This window comes from Brienomyrus brachyistius, unplaced genomic scaffold (assembly GCF_023856365.1).
Source record: "Brienomyrus brachyistius isolate T26 unplaced genomic scaffold, BBRACH_0.4 scaffold93, whole genome shotgun sequence".
Classification (NCBI taxonomy): domain Eukaryota; kingdom Metazoa; phylum Chordata; class Actinopteri; order Osteoglossiformes; family Mormyridae; genus Brienomyrus; species Brienomyrus brachyistius.
In genome coordinates, this window is record NW_026042368.1 from 13490 (window position 1) to 32566 (window position 19077).

The window sequence follows — 19077 nt, forward strand, 5'->3', positions numbered from 1 at the left end:
CTGGACACCAGCCCCTTCTGTCCTACGGGGGAGAAATCAGAGCTTTTACAGTGGGGTGGGCGTGGCTAGGGTGCCTGGGCACCTGCCCGTTGTCTGACGGGGGCATAACCAGACCTTTCACAGTGGGGTGGGGGTGGCAAGGCTGTCTGGGTAGCTGCCCTTTTGGTCCGACGGGGGAGAACCAGACCTTTTTCAGTGGGGTGGGGGTGGCAAGGTTGCCTGGGAAACTGCCCGTCCTGTCCTACGGGGGAGAAATCAGAGCTTTTACAGTGTGTTGGGGAGGCAAGGGTGCCTGGGCACATGCCTTTTCAGTCTGACGGGGGCATAACCAGACTTTTTACAGTGTGTTGGGGAGGCAAGGGTGCCTGGGCACCTGCCCATTCTGTCTGACGGGGGCATAACCAGACCTTTCACATTGTGTTGGGGAGGCAAGGGTGTCTGGGCACCTGCCCCTTCTGTCCAACGGAGGAGCACCCAGAACTTTTACAGTGTGGTGGGGGAGTTGTAAGGCTGCCTGGGCACCTATCCGTTCTCTGTGACGGGGGCGTAACCGGACCTTTTACAGTGCGGTAGGGGGGGGGGGTAAGGGATCCTGGGCACCTGCCGTTATCTGACGGGGGCATAACCAGACCTTTTTCAGTGGGGAGGGGGTGGCAAGGGTGTCTGGACACCTGCCCCTTCTGTCCTATGGGGGAGTAACCAGACCTTTTACAGTGGGGTGGGGGTGGCAAGGCTGTCTGGGCACCTGCCCGTCCTGTCTGACAGGTCTTTAACCAGACCTTTTGCGGGGGGGGGGGTGGGGGTGGCAATGCTGCCTGGGCACATGCCTTTTCTGTCTGACGGGGGCATAACCAGACCTTTCACAGTGGGGTGGGGGTGGCAAGGGTGTCTGGTTAGCTGCGCCTTTTGCACGACGGGGGAGAACCAGACCTTTTACAGGTGGGTGGGGGTGGCAAGGGTGTCCGGGTAGCTGCCCTTTTTGTACGACAGGGCAGCAACCAGATCTTTTACAGTGGGGTGGGGGGGGGGGGGGTATGGGACCCTGGGCACCTGCCTATTCTGTATGACGGGGGAGCAAGCAGACCTATTACTGGGGGGTGGGGGTGGCAAGGGTGTTAATTATTTAACAAATCAAATTTCTTTATTTATTTAAATATATTAATAATAATTTTATTTACTTTAATCCACTGAACCAGGACATAATTATATTTTCCAGTTTTTTTCAGTCTGTTATGTCTCTAGTTAAATGATTATTATACAAATTGATTGACAGTCATTATGTCAGTTATGTTCAGCTGCAGTAATACAGTGAATTTAACTTAATCCAGCAGACTGTGGTTTCATTATGTTACTCGGTTATGCTTTGGGTGACGCTGAAGCAGGACATTAATAGGACAGAACAGAAAGCCTTTGTCATTGTATAGGGAGGAAATACAGTAAATGGACATAAATATACAATATATAAAATGTACATATACAGGAGAAGGGGATAGCCCCCCCCCCCCCCCAATCAGGATTACATTTAGTTACATTTTAGTCAGAGAGAAAACGTATAAAAAACAATATTTTTCATGTTTATTCAGCTCACTGAACACAGTCATTTATTTTTTGTAAAACACACAGTACTGTGCAAAAGTCTTAGGCCGTCCAAAGAAATGTTTACAGCTGTTTATCTGAGTAGGAAATGTACTTTGGCTTAGAACAAAAAACACAATTTAACATTAGAACGTGTGCAAATTAAAAGTAACACAATAAAAACTAGTAATAATTTCTTCTGTTTTCTAAAAAGTTACTGATATCTAGTTGGATGGCTAGATGAACACCGCTTCAGTTCCCAAACTTCTCCTCAGGGGCACCTCAGTTACATGATTTTGTTCAATTTCACCAACAGCTCAATTAAATAATTAAATATATTGGTTTAAAAGTCAGTGAGAGATTGACCAGCTGTATGAGGTGTGTTAGTGGTCAAGTCAAAAAATACATGGCTGCACTGGACGGTCGCTGCAAATACTGGGATGATTTTAGCAGAGGTTCTGAAATGGCGAAGCTGACACACTTTGACAGGCATCATATCATAGTTTTACACCAACAGGAGGATAATCTAAATATCATTTTCTTTGCCTGCCTAAGACTTTTGCACAGTTCTGTACATTTCAGAGTGAAAAGGATTATAAAGGTTAAAAAGCAGAGATTTTACCCTTTTGCCAGGAGAACCAGCAACACGTCACAGTGACACTGAGGAGTTTCTATAAACCCGAAACCCTGGATAGAGGGACTCAGTGAATGAGGAGGTGAGTCTGTGCAGGGGGGTCAGTCCATCAGAGGAGACTCTGTAGAAGGACAGAGCACCAGCCCCCCAGTCCAGATACACTCCTACTCTGCGGGAGCCTGAGGGCTCTATGGGTATGCGAGTCTGTTTATTATTGTGCCGGACAGAGTAACTGTCAGTATAACAGTACAGACACCATGACTTGTCATTGTATCCAAGCCCACAGTCACTCCCTCCTTTCCTCCTGATCCCTTTATAAGTCACTCCTATCCAGGCTCCATTTCCACTCCACTCAGCCTCCCAGTAACAGCGGCCAGTCAGATTCTCTCTGCACAGAACTTGGTGGATGCTGTCAAATCTCTCTGGATGATCAGGATATGGCTGCTCTGCCCCCCATGTCACCTTCCTGTTCCCCCCTGACAGAGACAGGAATCTGTTTGCTGTGTTGGGGTCCAGCGTCAGCTGGCAGGAGTCTGTAGGCAGGAGAAGAATTATTAATCCCATCAGGCCGCCTGTACTTTATGTTTCTGTTCGATATAAAAACAGCACAGCTTCCCCTAACGAAGCGGGAACTGAAGTTTATGAAACATAAAGTGGGCGCGCGACGGCGGCGGGAAGAGCCGCCAAAATGGGCACGAGCTAAACTAACAGCTTAATTAATTTAATTAAAAAATGACAAAGCAGCGACATTCATCAGACATATTCATCACAAGCATATTTACCACAAAACGGCACCAGAGATCAATACTAAAGTCAGTGTCTTTCCTTCAAACCGCTAATTCCGGCGCGTGCGGCTCTAAAATGGCCATCAATAACAGAATATTTAAGTAATATTATTACACGTTTAAAGTGATATTTAATAAACATTTGGACCTGGATTGTGATATAAACGATGATTCCGGCACAGATCGTGCGCGCATCATAAAAAAACAGGAAGGTTTTCATTAATTCAGAAAAATATTGCTCTGAAAAACGGGATTATTATCTCATTAATTCGGAAAAACAGAATTAATTTTTCCCAGATGAATGCAATACGCTTCCATAGAGAACCGCTTACCGCGCGCGTGACTGTAGATGCTGCACCGTAACCGCGAGGCGTGAGCCCCGCGTCTCGCGCGCGCACGCGACCGCTCTAATCTGTTAACATGGGCGCCGAAATGAAATTTGATATTTTCCGCCGCACATCCAGTGCGTCCCGGGCGCTGATTTCTTTTAGCACCGTGGATCAGGAGAACTTTTTAATATTCACGAGTGAAGCCCTACATGATTGGCTAGCTGATATAGTATTTATGACCGGGGCACTACCTCACTGGCCAGTTAACATCGACTTGTGCTGCCTTTTTCTTCTAGCTAAAGCAGGGGTGTCCAAATCCAGTCCTGGGGGGCCGGTGCCCTGTGTAGCAAAGTTCTTTCCCTTTTCCACCATAAATAATTCAGCTCAAGAGCTGTGTGGTTATTAGCACAAGGAGATGAATCAGGTGTGTTGAGGTGAGGGGAAACCCAAAAATGCGCAGGACTCTGGCCCTCCAGGACTGGATTTGGGCTCCCCTGGTTTAAGGGATTCAGTGACCAATCGGTAATATTCTCTCATGAATATTAATGAGTGATCCAGAACCACCCTGTAAAAATGCAAATTCACATTTTGCACTTGAGGAGAGAGTCCGGTCTCACTGCCTACAGGTGCCTCCTTAGGACAATACTAACGAATCTCACACAGAAAACACATACACTCACGGCATCCGCAAAAAGAACAAATGCAAAGGATTCTTTTTTTGTGAAATTAAAGATGTATAATTAATTCAGAATATATTTAACCATCCTACACTCCCACACAAACACCAAGATAATACAAGCAGCTATAAAGCATTTGTAAAAAATATTTTTAAAAACGATTAAATGAATTGATAGTGTTTTTGGTGATGATTTTGATTTTTTGTTTCTTGTTTGGATGTTGTCTAAAATGACATGAAACTCACCTAAACACAAACATGGAAATCCATCTACACACAGTGCAAAAAGCCACACTCATCACAACAATTGTGTGAATACAACCATAACATAGTATTCATGGTATTATTAATAAAAAACATGCAAAGACACTTACATTTCTGTAAGCCTGGTCTGGTCCTGCACTTTCCACCGTGATCCACACTATAGGAGAAGCAGAATGACATGACTCTTCTTCACATACATGCATAAGTATCTGTAGCGTGTCAGACACACACTCGGTACTCACTTCAGCTTCTCCAGTTTACAGCTGGGATCCTCCAGTACAGCAGAGAGCAGCTTCACTCCTGAGAATCCTGGGTGATTGTAGCTCAGGTCCAACTCTCTCAGGTGAGAGGGGTTTGATCTCAGAGCTGAAGCCAGGGAAGAACAGCCTTCTTCTGTGACTCTACAGCCTGACAGCCTGCAGAGAGAGAGAGACAGAAACTCCCCAATAAATAATATCCCCTCACCATTATAATTATTAAATAAATGTGATGCTCTAATAAATAATTCAAGAATTACAGTTTAGTGTCTAAGACAAGGCAGGTCCCCTCCTCTCTTTCCCTTAGCTAATTGCTCACTGTCTCCTCTTTATAGTGTGGAATACACAGTAATACTGACCTCAGTATCTCCAGTTTGTGGTGTGGAATACCCCACAATACTGGCCTCAGCATCCCCAGTTTACAGTGTGGAATACCCCACAATACTGGCCCCAGTATCCCCAGTTTACAGTGTGGAATATCCAGTAATACTGGCCTCAGTATCTCCAGTTTGCGGTGTGGAATACCCAGCAATACTGGCCTCAGTATCCTCAGTTTACAGTGTGGAATATCCAGTAATACTGGCCTCAGTATCCCCAGTTTACAGTGTGGAATACCCTGTCAGACTGACCTCAGTATCTCCAGTTAACAGTGTGGAATACCCAGTCAGACTGACCTCAGTATCTCCAGTTTATAGTGTGGAATACCCAGTCAGACTGACCTTAGTAACTCCAGTTTACAGTGTGGAATACCCAGTCAGACTGACCTCAGTATATCCAGTTTACAGTATAAGTCCCCCAGTCCAACAGAGAACAGCTTCACTCCTGAGTCCTGCAGGTCATTGTCACTCAGGTCCAGCTCTCTCAGGGGTGAGGAGTTTGATCTGAGAGCTGAAGCCAGTGCCACACAGCATTTCTCTGTGAGTTCACACTGGCCCACCCTTTAAAAAAATTAAACACTTTTAAATCCACTTTTTACACTGCAGCACTGTATTCAAATGAGGAGAATAAGGGCCATGACATAATGGATTTTCAGAAAACAATTAAATTATTAAAAATCATTTTAACAATCATTCCGACTCTGTTTGGTGGCCATTATTTTTTTGTCCATAACACGTTAAAGTCAGCATGTTTATCTGTAACAGTGCTGTTAACTTTGCTAACCAACACAAATGTTTTGCATGGATTACAGTATATGGTTGAATGGATGTTTCCTGCTTCACTGCTTAATTATTTCTAACATGAATAGAGGGCTGATAAGATTGTGGGATATAAGGAAGTAGGAGAAGAAAACAGAAGCTGTTTGTATTTGTTTATTATGTAACTGCTGAAAGGCATTGTGGGTTTTCTTGGTGTCCCGTTACTTTTGTGCAAAATGCATATTCTGTACTCACTACAGCTTCTCCAGTTTACAGCTGTGATCCACACTATAGGAGAAGCAGAATGACATGACTCTTCTTCACATACATGCATAAGTATCTGTAGCGTGTCAGACACACACTCTGTACTCACTTCAGCTTCTCCAGTTTACAGCTGGGATCCTCCAGTAGAGCAGAGAGCAGCTTCACTCCTGAGTCTCCTGGGTGATTGTAGCTCAGATCCAGCTCTCTCAGGTGTGAGGGGTTTAACTTCAGAGCTGAAGCCAGGGAAGAACAGCCTTCTTCTGTGACTCTACAGCCTGACAGCCTGCAGAGAAAGACAGAAACTCCCCAATAAATAATATCACCTCACCATTATAATTATTAAATAAATGTGATGCTCTAATCAATAATTCAAGAATTACAGTTTAGTGTCTAAGACAAGGCAGGACCCCTCCTCTCTTTCCCTTAGCTAATTGCTCACTATCTCCTCTTTAAAGTGTGGAATACACAGTAATACTGACCTCAGTATCTAAAGCGTACAGTGTGGAATACCCAGTATTACTGACCTCAGTATCTCCAGTTTGTGGTTTGAAATACCCAGTAATACTGACCTCAGTACCCCCAGTTTGCAGTGTGGAATACTTAGCAATACTGACCTCAGTATCTCCAATTTACAGTGTGGAATACCCCACAATACTGGCCTCAGTATCCCTAGCTTACAATGTGGAATACCCAGTAATACTGACCTCAGTATCTCTAGTTTACAATGTGGAATACCCAGTAATACTGACCTCAGTATCTCTAGTTTGCAGTGTGGAATACCCAGTAATACTGGCCTCAGTATCTCCAGTTTACAATGTGGAATATACAGTAATACTGACCTCAGTATCTCTAGTTTACAATGTGGAATACCCAGTAATACTGGCCTCAGTATCTCCAGTTTACAATGTGGAATACCCAGTAATACTGACCTCAGTATCCCCAGTTTACAGTGTGGAATACCCAGTAATACTGACCTCAGTATCTCCAGTATGCAGTGTAAATCCTCCAGTGCAGCAGAGAGCAGCTTCACTCCTGAATCCTTCAGGTTATTGTCACTCAGGTCCAGCTCTCTCAGGGGGGAAGAGTTTGATCTTAGAGCTGAAGACAGCACTTCACAGTGTTTATCTATGAGATCACAGCTGTTCAGCCTGAAACAGAAAACACTTTAAGACACAGACATATACACATCCTACACATTAGTAAAATACAAAGCATTACAATAAGCATTTGTTTTCAGTATAATTAGCAGCAGAGCTTACACTTCAAAATGAGTTATAGTCTGCAGAGTGTTCTGTGCGTCCTGACAATCTGCTGCAGTCATATGATCACTAATTGTGAGTCAGTGCATCTTTGCTCAAAACTAGAGGCAAAAACATTAAGTACAAGCTATAGGAATACATAGGAACACATCAACAACAAGATGGACATGAACCCTCCCATAACAGTCAGACCAGTGCTTCCAGTGCAGTACTTAGTCATCTTTCTGCCAGGTGTCCCTACACTCGACACGTATCACTGAAAGGAGGAGATGTGAACATTCCCAGCAGCTAATGCAGCAGCAACTGGCACTTGGATTCCTGATCCCATGAGTAAAATCCTTTTTCTCCCTGTATTGTTATACCTGGGAACATGTCAAATCACCAATTACGTCTGGGTGATATGACGATATTGTCGGTAATGAGCGTAATCAGACAAGTATCCTGGTGTCGATATCTGACAGTGACTAACCGGCGATTATCATCTTTGCTGGGGAAACGCGCTTAGGCTACATACAAAGCAAGATAACAGAAGGATTCATTCATGCTTTCAGTTCAGCTTTCTAGCCTAAGATTCTGTGGCAGTTAAAAAGAAACATTGCACAGAATTTCACAAGCATTGTCCCTTGCAGTAACCATGCGTTCGCCATTCTTGTAAGTTCAGTATTGTCACATCACCAACTTCTATCTCTGAGTCAGCAGCCAGAATGTCAGTCATTCAAGTGCAGCTTTCTGGTGGGAATTTTGAGCTTCTCAACTCTCTCTCTCTTTCTCTGTCTCTCTCTCATCTATCTATCTGAATCAATCAGTCAATCATTATTGAAATAATACTATCAAAAAATATTATCATAAAGGACCACTCATGTTCTCTTTAGGGGCCCCTCCCTCATAGGGGCCTCTAGCCTCAGTGTCTTCTGGGGGGAGAGACCCCCCCCGCCCCACAATTACTGATAATAATAAATGTGTAAAATAATAAAACTGATTATCATAGATTATTATATGCGGTGGTGAAAAGATGCGTTTTCAGCCTAGTTTTGAAAGTACTGAGACATTCAGTAGCTCTCAGGTTTTCTGGGAGAGAGTTCCAGAGTTTGGGCCCATAGTGACTAAAAGCTGCCCCCTCCCTCCCCAGCCGGGTTTTAGGAATAATCAGTAAATTACTGCCGGATGATCTGCCTGATCTGCCTGGGACATACCTTACAGTCATGTTACTGAGGCAGGACAGAGCTAAACTACGTAAATATTTACAAATTAGCAAATGAACTTTAAAATCAATCCTAGAAGCCAGAGGAAGCCAGTGCAGGGATGTGAGAGTAGGTGTGATGTGATCCCTGTGACCGGTGCGTGTTAACACTCCGCCAGCGGCATTCTGGGCCCGTTGTAGATGTGATCCCTGTGACTGGTGCGTGTTAACACTCCGCCGGCGGCATTCTGGGGCCGTTGTAGATGTGATCCCTGTGACCGGTGCGTGTTAACACTCTGCCAGCGGCATTCTGGGCCCGTCGTAGATGTGATCCCTGTGACTGGTGCGTGTTAACACTCTGCCAGCGGCATTCTGGGCCCGTTGTAGATGTGATCCCTGTGACTGGTGCGTGTTAACACTCCGCCAGCGGCCTTCTGAGCCCGTTGTAGATGTGATCCCTGCGACTGGTGCGTGTTAACACTCCGCCAGCGGCATTCTGGGCCCGTTGTAGATGTGATCCCTGTGACCGGTCCGTGTTAACACTCCGCCAGCGGCATTCTGGGCCCGTTGTAGATGTGATCCCTGTGACTGGTGCGTGTTAACACTCCGCCAGCGGCATCCTGGGCCCGTTGTAGATGTGATCCCTGTGACCGGTCCGTGTTAACACTCCGCCAGCGGCATTCTGGGCCCGTTGTAGATGTGAAATAGACAAGAGGGCATTACAGTAATCTATTCTACTAGATACAAAAGCAGGTATTATTTTTCCCCAGGCAGCATATGACCCCATAACTTATGTGGAGCGACGAACGAGACAAGCACTTATGAATGTTAATTTCTGTACGAAGTAAGAAAATTGCAGACAGTCACAGCTATGAACCCCAGCCTGAGTTCTTAAAATATAAAGAAGAATTAATAGTTTTTAAAGGAACTCGGCATGACTATTAATTAGTTTTAAAAGCTTGTGCATTGTCCATTCCTACCCCTGAGCTCGGCAAAATATATTATAGGTCACCCCCCCCCCCCTTTCAAGTTTCATAGTCAGGGAACCATTAACACCATTGTTATTGTGTATAGACTGCCTGGTCCCTCAACACGGCTGCACATTCTGTTCACATCTTAAAAAAAAAAAAAGAACGATAAAATTAATGTAGAGCTATAACTATTGTCTGTGCATGATTCTGCAATTCATAGTCAATAGTTACACAGACAAATTTCATAGAGGTGTGCAGCCTTGTGAAGAAGATGTGTGTGTCAGTAACGCGCTCTGGCCCCATCCCTGCTAGACGTGGTGATGAAATATACAGCAGATTATCGTCGCTGCATCGCTGGCTGTCAGAATGGTGCCCGAAAAATGCTGTGGGTTATACAGACAATTGGCAAATGTTTGGGGGTAGGCCTGGGCTTTTGAAGAGGGACGGTATTCACCCCTCGTGGGCTGGTGCTGATCTCCTGTCCAAAAGCATAGCTCATAGTCTCCAGGCAAATCGCTGACTAGCCAGGGCCAAGTCCAGGCGGCAGGCAAACCGGCATAACCGACCACCTGCTAGGTGCTTAGAGTCGTCACCTAGGGTTCATGTTACTGGGACTGTGTCTGTTCCCTGCGCTTTTAATCATGGAGGTCTATTCCACCATAGTGAATGTCATAATAACTTAATAATAATTAAACCAAATGCATTATTAGGTAATAGGTGTAATGCAAGGCTAAAACTTGGACTTTTGAATGGAAGATCACTGGCTCCTAAGGCACTACTAATAAATGAAATGATTACTGATTTTTGTCTTGGTCCTTATGCCTTACAGAGACCTGACTTAAACCGAATGAATTCATGGCACTAAATGAATCTACTCCAGCTGATTACAGCATAACCCTCGACCAGATGGCAAAGGTGCTGGTGCTGCTGCAATATTTCAGTCTGACCTGCGAGTGTCTGAGCAAAGTGCTTATAGCTTTAACACATTTGAAATTCTTCTTCTTAGTCTTGCGGGATCAGCTCTTTGTAGTTCTTCACCTCCAATCACCATTGTTATTGTTTATAGACCACCTGGTCCCTAACCTCCATTCATCATTGTTATTGTGTATAGACTGCCTGGTCCCTAACCTCCAATCACCATTGTTATTGTGTATAGACCGCCTGGTCCCTAACCTCCAATCACCATTGTTATTGTGTATAGACCACCTGGTCCCTAACTTCCAGTCACCATTGTTATTGTGTATAGACCGCCTGGTCCCTAACCTCCAGTCACCATTGTTATTGTATATAGACGGCCTGGTCCCTAACCTCCAATCACCATTGTTATTGTGTATAGAGTGCATGGTCCCTAACCTCCAATCACCATTGTTATTGTGTATAGACCACCTGGTCCCTAACCTCCAATCACCATTGTTATTGTATATAGACTGCATGGTCCCTAACCTCCAATCACCATTGTTATTGTATATAGACCGCCTGGTCCCTAACCTCCAATCACCATTGTTATTGTGTATAGACTGCAAGGTCCCTAACCTCCAATCACCATTGTTATTGTATATAGACTGCCTGGTCCCTAACCTCCAATCACCATTGTTATTGTGTATAGACTGCATGGTCCCTAACCTCCAATCACCATTGTTATTGTGTATAGACCACCTGGTCCCTAACCTCCAATCACCATTGTTATTGTGTATAGACCACTTGGTCCTTAACCTCTAATCACCATTGTTATTGTGTATAGACTGCAAGGTCCCTAAACTCCAATCACCATTGTTATTTTGTATAGACCACATGGTCCCTAACCTCTAATCATCATTGTTATTTTGTATAGACCAGCTGGTCCCAAACCTCCAGTCACTACTGTTATTGTGTATAGACCGCCTGGTCCCTGGAGTTTGCAAATTTCTCAACAATTCTGGTGGTCACTACTGACAAAGCCGTGAAATTAATATTCACATGGAGAATGACAGTGATCCTTTAACAACAACATTTTCTGCTATCCTAGCCTCTGTAGATATTTGTCAGAATGTAGTCGGGCTACTCATGCCTGTAACCACACCCTGGATTTGATTCTTAGCCATGGTGTCCTGGTGGAACACATATCTATTATACCTCAGAATCCTCTGCTTTCAGATCATTACTTGTTAACGTTTGATATACAGTATAGCCTCCCTTCGGCTCCAGGTCCAAAGTACAGTATCAGATATTCAATTGCCTCATTAACTACAACAGCGTTTCTCAACCAACTTCCACAGTCCTTCAGCCTTACATCTGAAGCCCCGTGTGAAAATGAACTTGAATGGGTAACTGTGCACATGGAGAAATCGCTTCGCAGCACCTAGATCTTGTAGCTCCACTTAAGAAGATAAAGCATAGAGATAAGAAACCTGCCCCCTGGTGCTCTGATCATATGCGTAACTTAAACAGGCTTCACACAAGCTAGAGCACAAATGGGGCTCAACTAAACTAGGAGTTTTCAGATCTACCTGGAAAGAGCCTCTCTAAGTACAGACTGCAAGGTCTGTGTACCTCTCCAGACTCATGGAAGAGAACAAAAATAATCCTAAATTCCTATTTGAATCTCTGTCTAGGTTAACATTAGGTTAAACATTAAACTCACAAGTCTCACAAGCTTTTATGAGTAATGACTTTATTACATTTGTAATGGTAAAATAAAGATTAGACAGACCATCCAGTGCACGTCTGTAGCTACATACAGCTGCCAGCCTCCTGTTAGTCCTATGCCTACTGATAATGACACCTTTGAATCTTTCCTTCTTATAAAACAATCAGAACTTTTGAGCTTAGTTTCCTCCTGCAAATCCTCTACTAGCCTCTTAGACCCAATTCCTACAAAATTCTTGAAGGAGATTCGACCACTGATTAGCACCACCCTGTTAAATGTGTTAGACTCGTCTCTTAGGCTTGGATATGATCCAAAACCTTTTAAAATAGCTGTTATTAGACCTATTCTAAAGAAAGTAAATCTTGAACCTAGTGATTTAGGAAATTATAGGCCAATCTCCATTCATTTCAAAGATCCTGGAAAAGCTGTTGCTCCCCAGCTGTCTTCTTTCCTACAGAAAAATAATGCGAATGAATTATATCAGTCTGGCTTTAGACCAAACCACAGCACAGAAACAGCCAAAGTCAAAGTAGTGAATGATTTGCTTATGGCTTCTGACAGTGGCTGTATATCTGTGTTGGTATTACTAGACTTAACTGCAGCATTCGATACTGTGGACCATAATATCCTCTTGGACCGGCTAGAATCTGTGGTTGGCATTAAGGAGACAGCCCTGTCTTGGTTTGGCTCCTGTTTAACTGATCATTATCAGCTTGTCAACATGAACAATGAATCTTCCAAGATCACTAAAGTTAAATATGGTGTAGTATCACAGACGCACATGGGCAATGGGCTCTAAAACCTCAAACTCGACTGAAATATCGTGAGGCTCCCTCTCATTGGACGTGAGGGGAGCTTCGCTACCGACCGTTTACATTACCTGGTGATGCAACTCGCTGGACGAGCCTTCTAAGCCAGGTTACTAAGCGATACTGGTAACTAGTGAATCCCATGTAAGTCTCACATTAACAGACTCACGGGGATTAATTCAAATGTAATTAATTTCAAAACATATTGGTAGAGATATTAAAATTTGCCTGAGCTAAATATTCCTACAATGGTGTCCCACAGGGATCAGTGCTGCCCACACCCCACTCAGCATCAACGGTACTGCTGTGAATGAAGTGCTGTGGAGATTGTAAGGAGAACCAAGTTCCTCGGTGTGGACATAACTGAGGAATTTACATGGACAAATAACACCAGCTCCTTATTCAAGAAAGCCCAGCAAAGACTAAACTTCCTGAGGCGCTGAAATAAGCAAACCTTCCCCTCCCATCCTCACCATGTTCTATAGAGGCACCATCGGCAGTGTTCTGACTAACTGCATCACCATCTGGTGTGGCAGCTGCAACAAATCTGACCGCAAATTCCTGCAGAGAGCAGTGAAAACAGCAGAGAACATTATGGGATGCCTCTCCCTTCCCTACAAGCCGCTTTTTGCAAACGCAGTGTCCGCAAGGCCTGCAGCATTGTGCAGGACCCATCACATCCCTCACATGGTCATTCCACACTCCAGCCACCTGAGAGAAGATACTGCAGCATCAGAGCCGGGTCTGCCAGGCTGCGTGGCAGTTTTTACCCCCAGGCTGTCAGGCTCCTCAACACCATGCTGCCTCCCAGGATCCCTCACTCTGCCTCCTCACTGCCTCAACCCCCCCGTAACCCACAACTAAAGGCCACAGACTGACCCTTAAGCGCTGCACTGCACTTAACACTTTGTCACTCTGACATGGGGGCAATAATAAGAATCCCCATTATTCTCTGTCTGCCCCATTATTCTGCTTCTATTCCTATTTTCAGCTGTTAGAAATGTTAGACGTGTTACTGCTGTTACTACTATTATCATACACTGTTTTACACTGTGAACTCATGCTGTTACAGCGTACATGATGGTGAATTCAGGTCTAACTGACTGCAGAAAAAACATCATATATTTAATATAGTTCTAACAATATTGCACATTGTCCAGTATTGCACATTACTGTATATTGCACAATCTACTCCTCTTCCTCAGTTGCACTGTCCTGTAAGTCCTTTGCACATTGTCTTGTCTTGTTCTCTATATTGGACTAAGTTTATGCTTACACTGTGGGCCCTGAGCTTCGCCATTTCATCTCTCTCTATACTTATATATGGTGCAGATGACAATAAAGTTCAATTTGGCTTTGATCTCGGGGGTTTGTTCACGGTGCAGCAATTTGGAAAAAGAGGGAACTGAGCTGGAAGGTGAAGCTTTTAATTTACCAGTTGATCTACGTTCCTACCCTCACTTATGGTTATGAGCTCTGGGTGATGACCGAATAAATGAGATTGTGAATACTGTATAAGCAGCAGAAATGAGTTTCCTCAGCAGGGTGTCTGGGCTCAGCCTTAGAGAGGGTGAGGAGCTCAGACATCCGGGCTCAAAGTAGAGTCGCTGCTTCTCCGCATTGAAAGGAGTCAGTTGATGGTTCTAGGATACCTCTTGGACGGCGCCCTGGGGAGGTGTTTCAAGGCATGTCCAACCAGGAGGAGGCCTGGGGGCAGACCCAGAGATTATATATTATATATAACCTGAGAGATTATATATAATATATACTACATTATATACCAGCCTAGATGCATCTACGTTGGGAGCGTCGCATTGGCGCGCTGCTGGAGAGAGGTGTGTGTCCAAAGTGGATTAAAAGACGTTCATATAGTGATCTAAAGACAAACTCACTTTTATTAATAGCTGTTGTAGAATCAATATTAAACTCACTATTTTATTTGTGTCCATTGCTTGGTCAAAATATCAGGCAGATCATTGTGAGCAGCAATAAGTAATAAACATAACAATCTCAAATAATGATAGACATTAATTAGCTTTGCACATTAGTTAATTTTGCACATTGCTTACTGAGCAAAATTAGCACAATACGATCATTAATAGCATAATCAGTTTACTGAATGTGTCTGGCAGGCTGTGGGGTGGACTCTCTATAAAACAAAACAGGTGTTTAGTACCAAATTAGGACCCAATATACTCATTTTTAATTCTTAATTAAAAATTAAGGATGGCATGGTGGTGCAGTGGTTAGCACTGTTGCCTCACACCGCTGGGACCCGGGTTCGAGTCTCCGCCTGGGTTACATGTGTGTGGAGTTTGCATGTTCTCCCCATGTCATCGTGGGGTTTCCTCTGGGTACTCCGGTTTCCCCCCCAGTCCAAAGACATGCTGAGGCTAATTGGAGTTACTAAATTGTGCATGAGTGAGTGACTGGTGTGTGAGTGACTGGTGTGTGAGTGTGCCCTGCGATGGGCTGGCCCCCCATCCTGGGTTGTTCCCTGCCTCGTGCCCATTGCTTCTGGGATAGGCTCCGGACCCACCGTGACCCAGTAGGATAAGTGGTTTGGAAAATGCATGGATGGATATTAGATAAGTGGCAGAAAAATCGATGGATGGATGGAACTGTATGAAAAATAATGCTGCTTATGAAAGTAGGTAAGTAAGAATTTCAGGTTAGAATTTCATTGTACCTTATACGCATGACACTGCTTTCTTAGAAACTTATACTGCCATTAAATTTTGAAGACGCTGTACAAAGAAGGACACAATAGTGTTCGGAATATTTTTTTCTTGTCTGTGAAAATATACAGCTCTTCTGGACACTCATTCTTAAAAAAATCAGATGCTACTTTAATACGATCTGTACCGTTAGTAAAGACAATGTTCCGTGACAAAACGTGACCATACTGCCACGCCAATTTCTGGTGGCACTGCACCTCGCGCATGCGTCTTGTTATCCTCATGTAAGTGCGCAGACGAAGCCGGAATCAACACAGAAAACGTGGCGGCCAGACTGGTACCTCTCCGCGCACGTATAAGCGGACGTGTTTGTATAGACTTTTATGATGCATTTTACTCCTCCGCGGACGACCGCCTGCCGCACTACAAATTTGTCTTTAAACGCCAACATAGATGATTTTGATGAGGATTGGGGTAGTTTGCAAACCCTACAGCCAATTTTCAAGGTAATAGAACTGTTGCATACATTTAAATGCGTATGCATATGTGTGCAGACTTGTCCCAAATTGAAAATCTCACGCCAGCCAGTTGATCAAAGTTGGCAGCCCCGTGAACTGCCGCTCTGAATTTGTAAAACGTAGGGAAACATACACAGACCTCGCGGCTGTGGTACGTGTGCAGGGAATATCAGAATTACTACTAATACTTAAATAGGACACGTGCGCATGTGCAAAGTACACAGCTTGACCAGAGAAATATGAACGTTTCCATGTACGCATACGCGGTGTAATACGCGAGTGCTGCGCTTTGCGGAGAACCAGCCTACATGCGTCCGCGTTGGGAGCGTCGCGTCGGCGCGCTGCTGGAGAGAGGTGTGTGTCCAAAGTGGATTAAAAGACGTTCATATTGTGACCTAAAGACAAACTCACTTTTAGTGGTAATCTTTGTTGTGTAATTTTATGGTTAATATGTTTGATGAATGCTGTTTGTAATTTTATTTACCTGTAATTATCCCATAACATGCGCGTCATTTTGGCGCGTCTTCCCACCGGCGTCGCGCGGGCGACCAACATTTCCGGTAATTCACATATTTGACTTTTTATATTTTATGTATCGTACAGAATAATAGAGCGCAGGCTAAAGTGCAGTTCGGCCCCAGCGAGTCTCTCAGCGCGGCGTGTCTCACAGCGCAGGGGGCAGCCGGAGCGCCGCAGACTCGGGCGGCTACATGAGTATATTGGGAATAAAATGTGTGTATTGGAGCGAGTTCTGTGTGAGTGAGTGTGTGAGGTGTGACAGTGATAATGATGGAGATGCTGGGCTTCGTCATGGGATCAATCGCTCTTCCTCCTGCCTACAGACTCCTGCCAGCTGACGCTGGACCCCAACACTGCAAACAGAGAAGTATCTCTGTCAGGGGGGGACAGGAAGGTGACAGGGGGGGCAGAGCAGCCATATCCTGATCATCCAGAGAGATTTGACAGCTGGAGCCAAGTTCTGTGCAGAGAGAGTCTGACTGGTCGCTGTTACTGGGAGGCTGAGTGGAGTGGAGATGGAGCCTGGATAGGAGTCACTTATAAAGGGATCGGGAGGAAAGGAGAGAGTGACTGTCTGCTTGGATACAATGACAAGTCATGGATGCTGTGCTGCTCTCCTCACAGACACTCTGTCCGGCGCAATAATAAAGAGACTCTTATACCCATAGAGCCCTCAGGCTCCCACAGAGTAGGAGTGTATCTGGACTGGGGGGCTGGTGCTCTGTCCTTCTACAGAGTCTCCTCTGATGGACTGACCCCCCTGCACAGATTCACCTCCTCATTCACTGAGTCCCTCTATCCAGGGTTTGGGGTTTATCCAAACCCCCCCGTGTCGCTGTGCATGCTGGGATAGCTCACTGTGTGCTGGAGGAATCATTTTTACCTCATCAGAGTCTCACATGTCGCTGCTTCTCCGTGGCAAAAAGGTAAAATCTCTGCTTTATAAGCAGTATAACCCTTTTTACTCTGTCTGAAGTGTGACGTACGTTAATAATTGGGTTCTGTAAGCTGAACAAACATGTAGAATGACTGTTTTTCTCTGACTTATGTTCTATGTTGGCTGTTAATGCACCAAAACTGCCTAAACAAATTCATAGTACATGCAGTTGTACTAATGGAGTGAATTCTGATTCTGAAAAAAATAAAATGTAATGAAATCTAAGCCTGATGAGTGGGGGGAGCTTTTCCCCTCCCCTCTATATGTATATTTTATATTTCTGTCTATATATTGTATTTGCTACCTGTACACTGACAATAAAGGCTTCCTATTCTATCCCATTAATGTCCCGGTTCCGCGCTGCCCAGAACGTAACTGAGTAACAGACTTAATCCGCGCTCTCTGCTCACTGAGCGCAGCAGCCTGATATCGCAGCGGCGACGCTTTGGCCAGCAGGGGGCGGCAGACGGCAGACAGTTTATTAACTCAAAACCTACAGCGGTCCTGAGGTAACTTAGTAAAGATAATGATATCCATCCATCCATTTTCCAAACCGCTTATCCTATTGGGTCGCGGGGGGTCCGGAGCCTATCCCAGAAGCAATGGGCACGAGGCAGGGAACAACCCAGGATGGGGGGCCAGCCCATCGCAGGGCACAGTCACACACCATTCACTCACACATGCACACCTATGGGCAATTTTAGCAACTCCAATTAGCCTCAGCATGTTTTTGGACTGCGGGGGGAAACCGGAGTACCCGGAGGAAACCCCACGACGACATGGGGAGAACATGCAAACTCCGCACACATGTGACCCAGGCAGAGACTCGAACCCGGGTCCCAGAGGTGTGAGGCAACAGTGCTAACCACAACACTACACCATGCCGCCAGATAATGATATAATCAAATTAATCATATATTAACTAAGTAAACATAAATAACATAAAATCTTAATAAGTCACGTTAGTACAACAACAACAGAAAGGCACCTGATCATCAATGAAGTAGTGTAGGTGATTACCAATTACCAGAAAAAAAACACATAAATCCTGTTTCATTAGGAATCCTGAGATATATACAGTATTGTGCAAAAGTCTTAGGGAGTCATAGGAAATGTTTAAAGCTATTTATCTGGGTAGTAAATTTATATTTTCTCAGTATTAAAAACAAAATTTAATATTAGAACATGTGCAAATTATGAGTAAAACAAAAAAAACTAAAAGGAATTTCTTATGTTCTCCAAAAAGTTACTGATATCTTGTTGGATGGCTAGATGAACACCAATATGGTTCCTAAACCTCTCCTCAGGTTCACCTTGGCCATTTCATGTATTTGTTAAATTTCACCACCAGCTCAATTAATTCATGAAACTAGTTTTGAAAAGTCACTGAGGTATTGATTAGCTACACACGTGGACAAAATTGTTGGTACCCTTCAGTCAATGAAAGAAAAACTCACAATGGTCACAGAAATAACTTTAATCTGACAAAAGTAATAATAAATAAAAATTCTATGAAATTTAACTAATAAAAGTCAGACATTGATTTTTAACCATGCTTCAACAGAATTAATAAAAAAAAAAAACTCATGAGTGTTGCTTGTTGCCCCTCGTTAGTCTTTGCATTTAAGTATCTATTTGTCTCGGCCATTGATGTTAGACC

The 19077-nt window shown here is 44.2% G+C and overlaps 2 protein-coding genes across 2 annotated transcripts; one reads left to right on the forward strand and one right to left on the reverse strand.

The window, feature by feature from the left end:
* Positions 1-1503: 1503 nt before the first annotated feature.
* LOC125727335 (ribonuclease inhibitor-like) lies at positions 1504-9934 on the reverse strand. The gene is made up of 7 exons (XM_049004028.1): positions 9924-9934; positions 6895-7068; positions 6030-6203; positions 5285-5458; positions 4506-4679; positions 4374-4420; positions 1504-2742 (listed from the first exon to the last, which is right to left on the reverse strand). The coding sequence occupies exons 1-7, from the start codon at positions 9932-9934 to the stop codon at positions 2225-2227; spliced, it is 1272 nt and encodes a 423-aa protein (XP_048859985.1). The 3' UTR covers positions 1504-2224.
* A 6662-nt stretch (positions 9935-16596) lies between these two features.
* LOC125727326 (stonustoxin subunit beta-like) lies at positions 16597-17364 on the forward strand. The gene is made up of 2 exons (XM_049004026.1): positions 16597-16693; positions 16804-17364. The coding sequence occupies exons 1-2, from the start codon at positions 16672-16674 to the stop codon at positions 17331-17333; spliced, it is 552 nt and encodes a 183-aa protein (XP_048859983.1). The 5' UTR covers positions 16597-16671; the 3' UTR covers positions 17334-17364.
* Positions 17365-19077: the final 1713 nt, after the last annotated feature.

Excerpts from the sequence above, each read along its gene's own strand:
- LOC125727335 (XM_049004028.1), bottom strand. Across the intron at positions 6,204-6,894 it reads TGCATACTGGAGATACTGAG|GCTGTCAGGCTGTAGAGTCA; the intron begins GTCAGTATTACT and ends CTTTCTCTGCAG. Across the intron at positions 2,743-4,373 it reads CAGACCAGGCTTACAGAAAT|ACTCCTGCCAGCTGACGCTG; the intron begins GTAAGTGTCTTT and ends TCCTGCCTACAG.
- LOC125727326 (XM_049004026.1), top strand. The coding sequence starts at position 16,672 with ATGAGTATATTGGGAATAAAAT. Across the intron at positions 16,694-16,803 it reads GAGTATATTGGGAATAAAAT|ACTCCTGCCAGCTGACGCTG; the intron begins GTGTGTATTGGA and ends TCCTGCCTACAG.